At 36.9% G+C, this 17,206-nt stretch overlaps 1 protein-coding gene across 2 annotated transcripts; it reads right to left on the bottom strand.

The window, feature by feature from the left end:
* Positions 1 to 1,607: 1,607 nt before the first annotated feature.
* LOC112159678 (cadherin-like protein 26) lies at positions 1,608 to 10,397 on the bottom strand. 2 transcript variants are annotated; one of them, XM_024293906.2, is made up of 16 exons: positions 10,361 to 10,397; positions 7,720 to 7,776; positions 7,540 to 7,632; positions 7,304 to 7,450; positions 7,076 to 7,223; positions 6,703 to 6,872; positions 6,473 to 6,607; positions 6,205 to 6,390; positions 5,826 to 6,091; positions 5,595 to 5,740; positions 5,293 to 5,517; positions 5,003 to 5,215; positions 4,185 to 4,300; positions 4,028 to 4,093; positions 3,159 to 3,226; positions 1,608 to 2,287 (listed from the first exon to the last, which is right to left on the bottom strand). In XM_024293906.2, exons 1-15 carry the CDS (start codon positions 10,385 to 10,387, stop codon positions 3,179 to 3,181), a joined length of 2,043 nt encoding a protein of 680 aa, XP_024149674.1. In that variant the 5' UTR covers positions 10,388 to 10,397; the 3' UTR covers positions 1,608 to 2,287; positions 3,159 to 3,178. The 2 variants fall into 2 exon arrangements, with proteins under 2 accessions (XP_024149674.1, XP_024149676.1); XM_024293908.2 differs by lacking the exon at positions 5,003 to 5,215.
* Positions 10,398 to 17,206: the final 6,809 nt, after the last annotated feature.

Below are 17,206 nucleotides of genomic sequence, written 5' to 3'. Positions count from 1 at the left end.
ATATTGATTTGGGTTGAAAAAAGCTGATTAGATGGGACAAAGTAAAGTCCGACTGTTGTGATGTCACCCATCAATCCAACCGCCTACCAATCATAAATATGCCCCAAAAGCAAACATTTATGTCCTCATAAAATTATTATGACTGTGCTATACTGCCTAACTAGGAACCCTCAAAGAGGCCCAGGACTGGGTCTCTCTGATAAAATTCAGGGTTGTGTCAGGAAGGGCATCACAGCACTTTTTGTTTTTCGAGTTCATTACTTTTTTTTTTCCATTTCCTATTGGGGTTTTAAGATAATGAAGAAACAGAAAACCCCACCATTACTACTTTAACTGTACAATCTTGATCAAACTAGAATATCTTGTGGAACTTGTTTTGTGTCAAACTGGCAGCCTCTCATGATTCACTAATGCGGTTTTGATTCCATGTAAAGTGTGATGGACGGAGCGTTGCCTTTTTGGGATTAACTTGCTCTTCCCTTATAAATCTAGCATTTTGGCAGTATCGTTCGCATGCCTCAAGCAGTAAGCTGTCAAAGCAAGGTTACATTTGAGATAGCTTAGTGATTCTTTTGGAATATTCAATCACAATGAGTGTGCAGCATTTGCAGGTTGGGCTCGCAAAGAAAATTTTACTCTGTATTTCATAAAATAAAATCAATAGGAAATATCAAAATTGTGAAATAAGGAGGTCAAGTAAAACCCAAGTTATGATCACGCAGGCTCGAGTTAGAACTGACTGTTATGTTTCGTAATTCACACCAATTATGTTGTCCAACTTGAGGATTTAGAATATTCTCTTTTTCTACTATTAGGACTTGAATTCCACAGTTATAAACAGGAACATTCTTTAGTGATCCTGGAAATTCTCCAGAACTGTTAAGCACAGAATACTTTATAAAGCCTTTTATCTACCAAGGAAGTTCTCTGGAACGATTAAGTGCTGGAGACTTCAAAGGGATTTTTGTCCACTAAGAAGTTCTCTAGAAATATTAAGTGCATAAAGAAACAATCGCAAAAGTCCCAAATGATCAGATGGTCATACTGTAGTAACTCCCACAATCTAGCAAGTGTAGAAGAAAACGGTCAACATCTATTTGTAAGATCGTATTGTCAGTTCCCACTCTGGCTTTCTGTGTCAAACAGTTCTTTGGCAAGATGGCAGTTATGCACCTGTGTATATGTGAAAGCTTAAGTGTTTAGGTCCTCAAAAAACTCTATGTTAAAATACATTTACATTAACAATTGTAGGGAGTTGGTGGTTTAGGACCCAAACGCAGGAGACTGGCAAACTTAATTTATAATAAACTTGATGAATGACAAACAACAAAACCCATGGAAAAACAAAACAATGACATAACAAAACAAACCAGATGACCTGACAACGATGAACTGAAAACCTGAAACTGACGTGACTGTTAAAGTGAAACCAAAAACATGGCCAAGAAAAACAGTAAACAAAACTAAACCACAGAATCCTTCCAACCATCACCAGTGACACTATGTATTTTGAAGCATGAGAACACAAAAGCATTAATATTAAAACAATTTCTTGTTCACTTCAGTGTTGCACATCTAATGAAAAGAACAAAAGACACCACATTTTTAGGGAGTAGTTTTTTATCAAGTTTTTAATTTTATGTAGTATTAAGTTACCATATGTACAATTTCACCTGTAAAAGCTTAAACTTACATATGCATAAACACATCTTATTATAGGTTCTGACTTTTTCCTGAAACCTTCATTTATTGTTGCATATTTTATATTATTAACATTTTGCTTGCTGTTGATAAATGAGAGGTGCACAACTTTTTTGTTATTTATTGTTTTGCAATTTTCAGATCGCCATAGAGAATTTTTGTAACCCTGTTGTTGTATTGACACCTTGTGACTTTCTGCTGCCCTCTTTGGTTTGATTTTTTTTTTTTCTTGTTGCTGCTAGAATTTCTGATGTGTTGCTGTTGTTTTTCTCTCTACAAATGCAAGGGGTTAAGAGTGCAAACATTGAGTTAATTGAAGTGCATGAACATGAGTCATGTGGGTAATTATTTTTTGCACAAATTCAATAAAACATCCAGCTAAATGTCCATCAATACATTCAGAGATTGATTTAAATAGATGGAGACACTTGGATAACTTTGGTTCAAAATCATCCAGAAATTGCAAAATTGTCAGCGAATGCTGAGTGAAAGATTGCTCAGTGACTTCTACTTGTTGCCGTAGCCTTTTTAGCCGTAGCTGGTGGGTTGGTAGATGACCATAACTTTCATCAATTGCAGTACTTTCCTGTGGAATGAAGGATAAGAAGGAAAACAGGTTACAAAGATTTCTTTATATACTTAAATAACTTGCTGTCAGTACAGTAAGGCAGTGGATCATTCATGTAAGAACAGTTGTTTGAGATGTGAGACAAAACAGAGACAAAGACCTAATTATGATTATGATGTTTTTAGCTAAAATCACAAAGCCTTTGTCGTTTTTAAAGACATTTCATGCACAGCGGCAGAAACTCATAATAGAATTCTGACTTGTGTGTGTGCAAATGCTAAGAACACGTTAAAAACACAGAAAAAGACCATTTTCATTAGAGTGGGTCTTTAAGTGCTCCTGTTGTTTTCTGTGTTTACATTAGTGCTCTGTATAAGAGATGAATGGGATTGAATGAGTGTGGGTGGGCCCTGGAAGAGCAAGTGAATATAATAAAGTGTCATGAGGGGGCAAGGAGTTGGAGTCAATGAGGAAAAGCATCCAGGCACGTTTTCTTTCTGTGTTGTATTTGCCGTGATTGCGGCTTACAGTATTTAAGCTGCATTAAGGCTTCACAGGTGGAAATGGCCGTCTCTGACTTTTCATTAGCATTGCCCCTGCGATCTATTTAATTGGCCATTCGGCTAATTTAGTTTTTATTGCCAGACTTTTAAGTAATTTTTGTTTGTTTTGAATTTTTTCAGTTGGAATGAACTACAATGTCAGACTTCCATCAACCATGATTCACTACACATACAGCACAAAAGACGGACTAAGCTTTAGCTCCTCCTAGTGAAAGTCGTGGTGCACAAACTTAGATAAATGCAACTGGAACATGACACATTCTGAGTTATTACAAAGAACTTCTTATTAATTTTCTTTCTTTTAAATCAATGTAGTTGTCACTCACCCTGAAATGGCCCTCATGGTTTATGTGGGATTTCGTTGATAGAAGTTATTGTTCATCTTCTGTGGAGTCTCACAGTAAAAAGGGGCCAGACAAGAGAAACATTTATAGAACACAATAAAACTACATTTTAAAAACTTTTTAAAATGAACGCAATGTAACTTTTTAACATAACTATGAATAAAAACAAGAGGAATGTTGTTTTAGAATAAATCAACTTAAACATGTTTCAATTAAAAGTTAAAAGAAAAAACGCAAAAATTTCTCTACTTTTATGTCATTTTATATGAAAAAGGACACTTATAAATACCCCAAAATATTTTGATGCCCATTAAACATATCCTGTTAAAATTACACAAATATGAACATGCTACCAAAAAAAAAAAAAAAAAAGTCGGGACGGTCGTATGGCGTGATCTGGAAGGTCAGTCATGTTTGTGTGCTTTTCAAAAATATTAAGAGTAAAAAACAGCCTGCATTAAGTTCCACTTTTGACTTTTAGTTTAAATTAAATCATTTTTTGATCATTAAAATTTCATAAAACAAATCGTTTATGGCTTTTAATCTATATATCAGATAATTGAATATTTTCCCCACCCCTGGGATGAGAGGTTTGAGGGATTATGGTCCATTTTTTTTTCTTTTGGATTGTGCATCACTTTGTGTTTCATCACATGAAAAGTATTAAATAAATAAATATTTTTTTTCTTATTTAAAACTTTCGACTCTTACTTTGAAATTTAAAACAGTTTTTTTTTTTTGTCTCTTTTGAGTCGATTTTAAAGGGAAACATGAATATGCAATATTTGAAAACAACAAATGCCTCTAGTGAGACATTTTCTGTTAAAACAGGATTAAGTTGTGAGGATTACCACTGTAGGTTTTGTCGAGTAGATGTAGACAGGTCCACTTGTTGGTGGCAAACAAACTACTTCAGTCTAGAACAAAAAAGAGTAATATGCCGTTTACTCAAGTAATGTTTTTAATATCAAGCTTTTGCTAATTTGCTGAACATCACAACCAGCTCACATTGCATACAGGGACCCCTCCTTCCTGGTTGTAAAAGATAGGAGTCTGGGTTTCTCCTTCCCCCAAGTCTTTAAATGGCAGATATTGGCAAGTCCACGAGAAAGCAAGAAGTAAGACTGTGAATACATCAGAACACAAGTTTTTACTTTTAAGTAGCTTAAATGAATTACAATATATGTACATGACTTTTCATTTTAAGACATTGTATCTGTTTTTTTGGTTCATTACATGCTACTTAGATCGTGATACCCATAAAACAGACCCATTACACATAAATCAAAGATTATCTTGAAGGTAAGTACCAATCAAATACAGTTTAAAATATTTAATTTCATTTAGGTCCAGGTAGAGCTGAGGTTTCTATAATCGGACAACAATGATAAAAATGGCTTTTTCTTCAATGACATTGTCTACAGGACAACATATCAGTGCCTTCGTCAAACCATAACAGTTGGTAATTAAAAAAAAAAAAAAAAATCAAGAGACAATTTGTGTGACATTCTCAGTTTGTGCATTTGTTGTCACTTTTAACAGATTCTATTAGGGTTGGTTTCATCAGGTCAGAGTTTTGGGAAAATCATTCACATTTTCTGATGGAAATAATTGTTACATGAATCACAGCAGTGTGAAATACCCACATAAAGTATTGTTCTCAGCTATGCAGACTCGCAGCTCATTTTCCAAACAAGCAAATCCGCTATAGATATAGCTCTGTTAGCTATTGCAATGCACTCTAGGGCAACCATACCTTTAATGAGCTCTCAAGATTTGATACTTTAAATAAAACCCCTAAAGTTTTTGGTGATATTTATACTCACGTAAAAATAAAAGTAGTCCAGCAATAATAGGTCCAAAGGCATCTTCTCTCATACAAATTTTTTTAAGATAACTTGTATATCTGTCTCCACAAACTAAAACCTGAACTTCCAACGTATTACGTCCAATATTGTTCTGTTTATCTCGAATCAACAGAGACACAGAAAAGTTTCCAGAAGGGAGTGGCTTCAGGGTGACAAGGCCACCTTGCTGACCTGGTGAAACATGCAAAGACTATTACATAGCTGCATTATGGTCTAATTTAGTCATAGATTAACAGATGTGTACGAACCATAAGCAGGATCTAGTTTCCATTGCTTCATATCTTCGTAATCGTCTAAGTGAAAAGAAAAGGGTCCACTGTAGGGATCAGCATCCAAATCCTCTACATAAAGCATCACTTTGTTGTTCCTGTGTCCACACATGATGAGACTGCTGTTGACCAGATGAGGCTTGTGGTCATTGATGTCTCCCAGGTGGATACTGATGGTGCAAGAGCTTGAGGCTGGAGGAAAATCTTTGAGGCAAAAAAAAATCATGCCTGCTTTATTAGTTGGAAAAAAAAATGCATTTTGCTCCAAACTGTTTCAGTACCATCATCTATGGCAGCGATGACGACTTTGTAAACATTGTCATCATCCACGAAGGGTGATTCTCTGTCCATCTTCTTAGTTGTTCTGATTTCTCCAGTTTTTTCATCAACAGATACCCAGTTAGCTGGATCTTCTACTAGTACAAACCTGGAAACAGTCAGATAAACTAGTGTTACAAGTTAATGCAGACAAGCAGATAGCTCAGTTTAAGCACAGTATGCAGACACTTTACCTGAAGGAAGTAGAATCTGGATCATGAACCTCTGGGGTGAAGAGAACCTTTCCTGGATCAGATTCTTCTTTCTCAAACACATCTATGTTTGTTTTCTGAAACTCTGGTGGGTGATTGGTTTTAATCATTAGAATCTTGACACTGACCGAGTCAGGAAGTTTGCTTCCCTGTTTAATCAATTTCCCATTTTCACACTTAGAAAAGGGTTCAATGTTTTCTACCCCAATCCGCAAGTTGACTGTAGTGATTTTTCCATATTTCTTTTTCTGCAAAAGACATATAAATTAATAATGTTCTTAAACCAATTTGTATGTTTTTTCCTAGAATACTGTAGATCACTTCAAAAATATCCAGATTTAGTGAGAGAAAATGGAGTTACCTTGGTGATGCTCAAAATCCCCTCATTTGTTATTGGGTCTGTTTCCAGTTTGAAGATGTCTTCCTCATTCCCACTGATGAAGAAGTACTTTGCATGCCAGCCATCAGTGTTGGAAGAATCTTTGTCATCTACTGCCAATCTCAGAATGTCATCATGGGTCTCCATTTCTACAGCAAAAGTCTGGTACTAAAAGAAAACCTCAATTATTTTGTATTTAAACTCAAAAGTCACGTTCAAAGCAAACCACAACATTTAAAGCAATTCTTACTTCTCTCTCCTTGAACACTGGCATGTATTTGTTTGTGTTTGAGTCAACAACATTTAGCATGATCACAGCTGTGGAGGACATTGGAGGGGTTCCATGATCCTTTGCTTCAAGAGTAATACTGTGCTTCTTATCTTTCTGGAACACAAAAGTTATTTATGCACCTTTAAAATTTGACTGGGTTGAAGCAGTTATGAAACTCTTCTCTATAAATAAGAGTCTGTTGGCCTTACTTCATAGTTAAAACATCCATCAACTGTCAGATGGACCATTCTTTCACTGATCCATTTTGCTTGAATCTTAGGCTCTGGTGGATGCTGTGCAATCACACTAATGTTGAATCTTGAATTTAAGGAGTTTTCCTCATCCGGGTCATAAGCAATCACTTCCACCCCCAGTAAGCCTAACAAGAGGAACAGGTACATTTACTTTTAGAATAGACATGTATAACTCTATTTTAAATATTAATTAGTTTTATTAAATTAAAAACATATAGTGTTTCTGTTACAGCCTTTTCTTAACTATGGAAGCTGTGATTAAGTTTAGTTAATCGTTTCAATTTGGAAATGTGTTCATTTGTACTTGTTTTTTAGAATGTAAACCCACCTTCCTCTTGGTTTTCCTTCACAGTAACAGTTTCAGGAATATTGATAAACTGTGGTGGGTTGTCGTTGATGTCGTTTACATCCACGTTAAATGCCAGTTTCTTGTCTATTTTTAGGTTAGTCTCTTTGTCATACACATCAAAAATGACCTGTGGATTAAAACGTGGAATAATCATCATTTTCTATTCAATTATATTCTATTATATAGTGTAATTCAATTTTAACTCACATGGAAGCGTGGATGTTTCTCTCTGTCAACAGGTTTGTGCAAATAGATTGCTCCAGTGTTTTCATCAATACTTAAATATCCTTGATCCACAGCATCTCCACTTATTTCAAACCTAAATTTTCCACTTGCTGATTTGTCATTATACGTCTATGAGTGAAATTAAAATTGAAGTGTCAGTTTTTGCATTTCTAACAATTAAAAACAAATCTCATTTTTAAAGACAAACATTTTTTCACCTTTGAAAGAAAGTATGGATAGATCACAGTCATTTCCTCTTCAATTTGAAAAGTAGACAGGACCCATCTCCTTTTGGTGCGCAACAGAAGATCCTGTAACACAGAATACAAGGTGAGGACATGCATGTTTGAAAAATTGCTTCCGCTACATTTTGTCTTTTAATTTTCTCACAAATGTACCCGTTTTTTCCTAGCATTCTCGCAGCCACTGCAGAAAGACAAAGCTGGAAATATAACCTGCATACAAAAACAAAACAGAACAAAAGAAAGGAAGATTTATGTCATTTACCAAAAGAAAAACACTTAAATTCACTATCACAGAGACAGAGTAGCAGTCCTGGTGAAAACTTCGCAGTCTATCGTTATGGAAAAAAACACTCTTCATGTTGAGCAATACTCCAATGTTCATTAATAAATATTTACAAAGCATGATCAGAAGTATTTTTGATTAATATCGATTGGTAAATGACATTCTTCAGCCGCGAGTGACAGGGGGTGAGACGGAGACTGGGGGTTCTCTCAGACTGATTGTCTGTGGTCCCTAACCCCCCGGGAATAAGCAAGAAAAAGATGAATTGCCGGATGAGGCATGCCAATGACGCAATGACACGCTAGTGATCTACAGCACACATGCGAAGTGAAAACAAACCGCCCAGTGGGAGCGAGGCTTAACTGAGTGGAAACGCTCATCAGAATTGACTGGTCCGTACCGTACCGTACTACTACTTACCAGACCAGACCGTACCGGACCTCTCAGTGGAAACGGGGCTATGTGATCCACTCAGACCTGATGTCCCCAGCCTTGCTCGGTACCTGTTTGAAGCTCTCCAGAGTCTGGGAGTTAAAGACCTCCATGATGGAGGGCTTAGCCAGATAGTCGCAGCAAACCCTCACATTTGGGTTTGACAGGTCTTTCCAGCTTCCTACCCCACCAGCAGATTTGATTCACCTTCAGGTAGTGATTGGTGGACATCTCTTTCCCTTTCTTTACCCAAGTGTCTAAGACACACTGCCAAAGGTCGACTGTAATGGCTACAAAGTCAATTATCGATCTCTTGCCTGATGTGCCTGAACCAACCATGACAAGCACAGAAGTCCAACAACAATACACTACTCGGGTTCAGATCAGGGAGGCCATTCCTTCCAATCATGCCCCTCCAGGTGCCACTGTCATTTCCCACTTGAGCATTGGATTACCCTGTTGAGGCACTTTCCAGTACTCCTCCAAGAAACATTAAGTCCCCATCTCCCTCTCCCTTAGCCCTCCCCCTTTGTTTATCCCTCCGTGCTTGCTCCAAACAGAGTGCACCAAAGGGAAGAAAAGTGCTCCTTAACGCGACACAGTTTACTCTCGTGGTAGTAGAGCCTCTGTTTGGAGTGTGAAACTTAGAAATTAATAATTTCGTACAGGAGTATTCGGATCGGGCCCAAGAAGACCTAGTACTATAAACTGCATGTAGGCCAAAACCAGTCATAATTCAATTCAATTCAGTTTTATTTATGTAGCCCAATATCACGATGCAATTGTCTCAGTGGGTTTACCAGTAACTGTACAAAGACATAAAGTCTGTCATAAAATCTAAACAGTGGCTGCTTGCTAAGCTAAACTAAGTTAAAATGGCGTCCCTGCCCTTAGACCTTCCTTCTCAATGAGGAAAAACTCCTAAAAAAATTAATTTGGGGAAAAAATAAGAAGCCTTGGGATGTCCATATGAAGGAGGGATCCTCTCCCAGGATGGACAGGATTGTTAAATAGGAATTAGCTTATCTAACTCTACATCTACATGACCTTCTTGTCTACCAGGGTGAAGTCCAACACTTGGCCACTGAGAAGGGGAATCACAAGTAAGTCCAAACCAGCCATTCACCTCTTATCATCAAGCAAGTTCAGAATGGTGGAGACCAACCCTTTTTAGGGGATTGAGTTTCAGAGTCCAACCGTGAATGGAGGTGAGCCTGATTCTCTGTTACCTCCTAACCTCCCGCACAAGTTCAGCGCCCTTCCCACCCTGAAAGGTCATGTTCTAAGTCCCAAAAGCAAAGTTGTAGGTCTGGGTTGCCAAGATACCTGCCTTTTACTACCCTTGAAAACCACATTGCACCCATCCTTTTAAAACTCTCCTGTGCAAGAAAATTCAAAGGTTTAAACATTCAGAAGTGATGGAACAGAAAAACTTCCTTATTACCTCTTCTAAATTAAGTAATAAATTTAAAAATGACCAATAGTTCCCGTCTTTAGTGAGAACTATCATGATCAAATTTGACCTCATATTTGATCCTTGGATGCTACAATTGGTACTTTGTTATTCTACTCTGTTGCACTTTGGTAATGCTGATATGCCAAGAACACAAAAGAATGAGGAAGACTGCTTGGGTCAAGTCATGCTGAAAATATTACCTAGAAATATTCAGTGTCATTTTGCTAAAAGATTTCCAGAGAAATACGTCTTAATGCACATAAACAAAAAGCTTTCTGTCTTCCCTCTCCATTAACTCTTACATTTCTTTTAGAGAATAAAATATGTATTTTTATTTGGGTGAGAGTCATACAGACAATTAAATCATTGAATTAAAGAAGGTTTTTGTATACCATGGACCTTTCCCACAAATATATCTTTCTAAAAATCTTAAACTGTTTTAGAGTCTATATTTCTTGTAAATATCAAATTAAGTTGGAAATCTAATGTCACATCACTTGAGAATTTTGAATATTTAAAATAAAAAGCACACATTTCCTTGTAGGCAATTTTTAGATTTTTTTTTAAATAGGCAACAGAGATCAAAATAACTTTAAAGATCATAAATATTTTGTCATGCTTACCAAAAGAACCAGAAAAGTGATCTTCATACTGTCTTTCCACTGTTGGAAATGCACCAAGAGAGCAACAAAGCTTGAAAAAGACCTTGGAGAGGAACAGCCCATTCTTCCTGTAATTGGCTAACTAGTGAATACCAAACATTGTTCTTTGACCACTTGTTTTTCTGCATACTAAAGGTCTGTGTTGATTAAATCTAAAACAAATCCATGATACTTTTCATACATTGTTTTTATATTGTTCTTTTGTTCATTTCTGAAACTCTGAACATGCTCAGATGAGCGTCCCCCAAATCAAAACTTTCCACTTTGTTTATTTGATTCATGGAGCTTAAATTTATGGGATGGTAAATTATTCAACAAGATAAGTGAAATAATACACTGCTCAAAAAAATAAATAAATAAAAAAGTAAACTCCAAGTCTATCACACTTCTGATAATCAGACTGTTCAATTAGGAAGCAACACTGACTAACAACCGATTTTACATGTTTTATTGTGCAAGTGAAATAGACAATAGGTGGAAATAAAAGGCGATCAGCAAGACACCTCCAATGAGAGAGTGTTTCTATATGTGGTGACCACAGACAACTTCTCCATCCTTATGTTTCTGGCTGATGTTATGGTGGCTTTTAAATGCCGACAGTGTTGTCACTCTAGCAAGTGGGATGGCGTCTATAACCCGCACAAGTGGCCCAGGTTGTGCAACTCATCCAAGATGGCACATCAATGTAAGCTGTGGCAAGAAGGTTTACTGTATCTGTGGCAGTGTCCAGAGCATGGAGACACTACATGGAGAGATGTGGAGGAGGCCATAGGAGGGCAACAATCGAAACAGTATTACTGCCAGAGCCCCGGAAAATGACCTCCTGTAGGCCACTTAAGTGCATGTCTGTTTCTGTTAGAAACTATTTGCTATGTTGGCGGCCTGTGGTTTACACATATGAAAGCAGGTTCACACTGAGTATATGAGACAAATGTGTCAGAGTTAGGAGACACTGTGTAGAACTTTCTGCTGCCAGCAACATCGTCCAACATGACCAGTTTGGCAGTGGGACAGACATGGTTTGGGGTGTAATTTCTTTGGAGGGCCACACCGCTCTCTGTGGGCTCACCAGGTGAAGCCTGACTGCTATTAGGCACTGAGATGAGATTCTCAGACCCCTTGTGACATCATATGCTGGTGCTATCGGCTCTGGGTTCTTACTAATGCAAGACCTCATGTGGCTTCAGTGTGTCAGCAGTGTTTGCTAAGTGAAGGTATTGAAGTAATGGACTGGTCCGCCCATTCTATAGACTAGAATCCAACTGAGCACATATGGGACATCATGTCTCGGTCCATCCACCAACGCCAGGTTTCACCACAGACTCTCCAGGAGTTGGCGGATGGTTTTGTCCAGGAGATCCCCCAGGAGACCATTTGTCGACTTATGAGAAGCATACTCAGGCATTGCAGGGAAGTCATACGGGCATGTGGAGGCCACACACTACTGAATCTTATTTTGACTTGTTTCAAAGACATGCTGGCATCAGCTGCTATTAGATCGTTCCTCACAATAAGTCTGTGGTTTTGATTTGTGTCAGAGCTGAGAAAGTCACTTCACACAGGTGAAACAAAAGGCAAAAGTTCTTACAATGCATGTAACTTGGCAGTATCATTTTCCATCTCACACTAATCTATTGACTTTTTATTGTTTTGTTTGTTTGTTTTACGCTTTTTTTAAAAAAAGATACAGTAGTGGGCTAATTTTATGACTGCCTGAATATGTGTATCAAAATTTAAGTCTGAATCCATCACTTTATCCAAGTATCTGGCCTGGTTTTGTTGTGTTTTACTTATTTATTTATTTAATTTTTGATGAAAATACTGAAGCTCTGAGGTGACCACCATCGGTTTCTCTTCAGCCACAAACACAATAACCTTAGTTTTTTCATTTGTTGTTTCTTCAACTGAAGAAAGTTGTGGTTCATCCAGTCATTAATTTCCCCAACACACATTTAACAAGAGCCTGTGCAGGGGCTCAGCCTCCTGATGCCATTTTAAAATATGTCTGCCTCATCTGCATAGTTATAATGTTGTTATTCTTTATAACTTGGGCCAGTGGGAACCCGTAGATGTTAAACAAAAGTGTCCTAAAGATGAAACCTCGTGGAGCTCCATATGTAATCTTTAGTTTGTTTGTATAGTGAAGCAGTAAACCACACATAGAAGCTATGAGGACAGATACAAAACAATGAAGCAAAAATGTGTACATTTTTGACAACATGGATCCCAAGAAAGCACATTGTTCAGTCTTCTTTGTATTGTTCTCTTCTCTTGAAAAATACCTGAAAGAGGAAGAGCATACTTTACCCGCAGGTGACAAATTAGCTGACAGTTTAATTGGCTGACTGTTAAAAGCCAACCATTATTCTGTGATTGTTTTTCTGTATAATAAAGGTAAATCTGAATGTTCTGTTTAAGAGCAAAAAAAAAATCCATGTTACTTTTTATGCATGATTTGTTTTTATAATGTCCTTTTGTACATTTTTTGAATTCTGAACATCAGATGAGCCTTTGAGCTCAGGTGAGTTTAAATAATGTCATTGTAAATTATCGAGCAAGATAGATGAAATAACATTAACAATCATAGAAACATGCTCTCTTGGGATCTCTAAAGTCACACTTTTGATTCTGTGGAAGTAAAGCCTGAAGCGGTTTGAGCATGTTGACTGGAATTCACACAACTCAATCCAAAATAGCAACCCGGGTAGGGCATAGTAAAGTTTGAGCTACTACACACATGGTTGCCCTGATTAGGTAAAAGCAATAAAAAATCTTTAGAAAGCACATTGTAAATAGGTTTGCTTTTAAGCAATGAAATATTATTATTAAAAAAACAGCTTCCTTCTGTTGTCTAATTTGCAAATTAAAGGGTTTAGGGAAGTTTTCCAGTTAGCTACAATTTATATTCTACTTCAGAATTTTTGCTAATTTTATTTAAAAAAAGTTAAAATTTCACAGGAATTAACAAAACATAAGCACAAATGATAAGTATTAAAGTATTTAATTTAAAATTTTAATTTAAAACACCTTCAATAATGGAAAAAACTTCCAAATTTAAGAAACATTCACAAAACATTAGGCAACATTAAGCAAAGTTAGCAAAATTAATTATTATTCTAATTGCTTTTTGATTACCAAATACCCTCACAATTGTAATGTTTGATCAAACTAATTTTGTTTCAAATTTGAATCAGAAATTTGTTTTTTGCAATAAAAGTATGTTTTGTTTTAGGTTTTTTGGGATAGCTCACTATATGGTAGTAGAATGTTCCCACATTTGTAAAGTTTTCGCTTACTCTGTTGTTTTGTTTGTTTTAAATCATGAAAAATTGTTCTTGACTGAGCACTCTTCCATAGCAAAAAAGCTGCTGGGTCAAAAAAGGGCAAAAAGAGCTGATCAGTGGCTTCACACCGCCACCTGTAGGCCAAAGCCTGTAACTGCAGGTTACTTTTACAGGCATTGCATCTCACTTCTTAACCTTCTTACTACCAGAAATGCTGATTTGTCATTTCTAAACCTAACTCTCTCCCAACCCCATGCATACAACTGAATGTACTCATTTTAGTATCTATAGAGGACTTGTGGGGCATTTCAATTATACCAAATGTTAATTTTTGTGCCCTTTTTTATCACTATCAGTTACTACCTTTCGTAAAGATAACTTGAATGTATTGTTACGTTAATATCATGAAAAGTGCCAATATATTTTTACAATCAAAATTTGGTAATCTAAACGTTTATTTATTTATTTAGCTGTTGAAGTTAATTAATGTCTTTGCTTATGTCAATGTTACATTAAACATCTTAAAGAAGACAAACAAAAAACAAACTGTAAAGGACTTTACCCTTTTGATTGCCCTGTTTGATTTCACTTATGGTTATTGTGTTTATGGTTCTTGTCATGTTCTGTTTTCCGGTTTTGTGTTTTCCCTCTATTACTGTCGTCACATCAGGTTTAAGTTATCAATCATCCACAGCTGTCTTGATTTAGATTAATGACCTCCTGTGTATTTAAGTGTGTGTGTTTCAGGTTGTCTGCTTATGTTGCATTTTTTTTTCCTTTTGCTCTTCTTTCTACTTTGTCTCAGTTTGTTTGTGTTGAACTTTAAGGTCTTTAAACTTCTGCACTTTGGGAACTGTCCTATTAATTGTTTCAGAAGATAAAAATCAACTTTCCAATACATATGTCTTGAAAATTTTCTAAACACATGTAACAAGTTCTTGTGCCTCATCAGAAGTAATGAGCAACCTTGACACAACTGGGCTAGGTTAACAGGTTAACACTCTGCTAGATTCCTTTTACTCAGAAATTGGGACATCTGCTGGTTGTCTGTTATCAATACATCCATTTAGAAATGCTGCCATAACTTCATGACTTCACAAAGATTTTGAACCTTGAACCCCCCCCACCAAAAAATAAATAAAATAAAAAATCTGAGCTTTTAAAATGAATGTTTTTTTTTTGTTGTTTTTTTTTACTTTTTTATTTTAGGAAGAAGCAATTACAGCAGCTATAAAAATAATTTAAAAACTAAAATAATGCAAAAGGGGAAAAAGAAAATAATCAGTAAAACTAAGATAAATAGAAAAAATAAGAAAATAGGGGAAAATTTGACCCCTCAGGTTCTCCAAGGTTAAAGGTCAACTGATGTTTGTCATTTTATCAAATGCTTGATCAATGGTGTAATTGCCATTTTTCTGGATAATAGCTTCATAACTATTTGATGTGACAAATATGTTGGATACTAATATTGACAATATATATGTATTCTGGTAGTTCTGCATCTGTTTTTCCATTAAAAAAAATGACTAGCTTGCTTTTGTATGAAAGATTTTTATTTGAGAAAATACTTTTTCAGCAGTGTTTGGTGTCTGCTTCTCTTTTGGCTCACTACCTCTCCAGCTTTGGAGAAGACCCATTTGCAGGGTGCAGATGTAGCAGGCATGTGGAGAAACCTTTTGGCCGGACAGTACAGTTGAAGGTAGATTGTGGATCGGGTCCACCAGTAAGTGATCCGGTCTTGTCTAGAGAGGTAGAGCTCAGACAAGTAAAGTTGCACTTGCGTTTGTCATAGAGTTTTGTGTTTTTTGAGTTGCACCTAAAACGTGCGACACAATTCATCCACTTGTATGCAGAGACAGTTTGTTCAGCGGATAACTCTGTGGTGACCAGACGAAATGGTGCAAGCACTCAGACATTTACGGATGCATTCATATTCCACTGATGAGAGGGGACTTAAATCTGTCGTTAGGGACACCAAAGCTACACTGGCTGGTTCACGTTGCTCAAATAATCTCTGTAACATCAGGTATGTTGAGTTTCTTGTAGCAGTTTGTGGCATGGCATTTGCAGGTCCCTTTGTACTTCTGTTAGCTTTTCTGTTGCCTCTACACTGGTTTTAAAGAAAGTGACAATTTTGTGAGCCCTTGTTCAGATTTCGCTAAGAGCAGGAGTTTGTTCCAGACCTTTTTTCACAATAAGATTTAAACTCTGTGCGGAAAACATGGAATATGCTTCACATTCAACAGCTTAGCACACAAAATCATGTTGCTTGCATTGTCAGAAATTAGGCAGTGCACTTTTTGTCTCAAACTCCATGTATTCAGTTGCAGCTTCATGGTGTCTCTCAAATTCTCTGCTGTGTGGATGAGTGTAAAAGGTCGCACACCAACCAAAACACTCGCAAGCTCCATGTTCTCATTTATGAAGTGACAACTGATGCCAAGATACAAGTTCTTGTTGACAGAAGTCGACATGTCAGCAGTTACATTAATGACCCATGGGCAGCTCCAGGATTTTTTCTCTGGGGTTGCTAAGTGATTGTAAGGAGACGCTAAATTTAAAGGAAAGTAACAGGAGCACATATTCATACGATGCTAGATATTAGTACCAGATTTAAAGCTATTGTCTTGTCAATAGATTACACTTTTTAACAGTTAACTGTCAAAGTCTGAAGAGATGTTGAATTGTGGTAAGAAAACAAAAAGAACATTTGCTACTAGAGCGTAAAAACAGGTGTTTTGGCCATCAAAAATGCCTGAGTCACTTACTAGATAAAGGCCAAACAGGTCAATCCAGGTAAACTGGAATGGTGCGGCAGGCTTCTTTCTCTCAACAGGTTTGTTTCCCATCACCTGCTAACACGTCTAGGCTTTCATCTTCTTACAAAATATGCTCTCATTAACGACTTCCTGAGCCTTGCACCACACATGCTTTCTACCAAATCTGTAAAATTAAATTACGTTTTATTTATACTGTCCAATTTTATTATAACATAGTTATCTCAATGGGTTTCGCACAAAATAGACCAGATGTCGAAACGATCCGCTGCACAGCGCAGGCCCTCCACGGAGAACCTCGCTGCTCCGCGCCTGGTGTGAACTACACCATAGGTCAGGGGTCACCAACGTGGTGCCCGCGGGCACCAGGTAGCCCTCAAAGACCCTACAAGGTGCCATCAGCTCTCTTATAAAATGATCACAATTCACTTGTGAGCTGCGTCTGAAAATGTAACAATTACTGAGATTAATAAAGTGCAAAATTTTGTTATTTGCTTCTTAGCTTGTTGTCATTGTTGATAGTTATGGTGAGAAATCAGTGTCTTCACATAGGGGAGTATCATTATTCATTATTAATAATGTACAACTAACTATAACTAAGCAACATTTGTTAGTTGTAGCCCTTCGTATGACTCAGTACCAATAAAGTATCCCTCACTTTCAAAAAGGTTGGTGACCCCTGCCATAGGTTGACATGGGCGCCGAATGGAAGCGGCCTCCGTTCCGTGCCGCTTTGCGGTGCTTCC

This window comes from Oryzias melastigma, linkage group LG7 (genome assembly GCF_002922805.2).
Source record: "Oryzias melastigma strain HK-1 linkage group LG7, ASM292280v2, whole genome shotgun sequence".
Classification (NCBI taxonomy): domain Eukaryota; kingdom Metazoa; phylum Chordata; class Actinopteri; order Beloniformes; family Adrianichthyidae; genus Oryzias; species Oryzias melastigma.
This window is presented reverse-complemented; position numbering and strand designations above follow the sequence as displayed.

Coding starts and splice junctions, on each gene's coding strand:
- LOC112159678 (XM_024293906.2), bottom strand. CDS start 10,387: ATGAAGATCACTTTTCTGGTTCTTTTG. Junction 7,777..10,360: donor TCACTTTTCTGGTTCTTTTG/GTAAGCATGACA, acceptor TTTTGTATGCAG/GTTATATTTCCAGCTTTGTC. Junction 4,301..5,002: donor TGGACTACTTTTATTTTTAC/GTGAGTATAAAT, acceptor ATGTATTCACAG/TCTTACTTCTTGCTTTCTCG.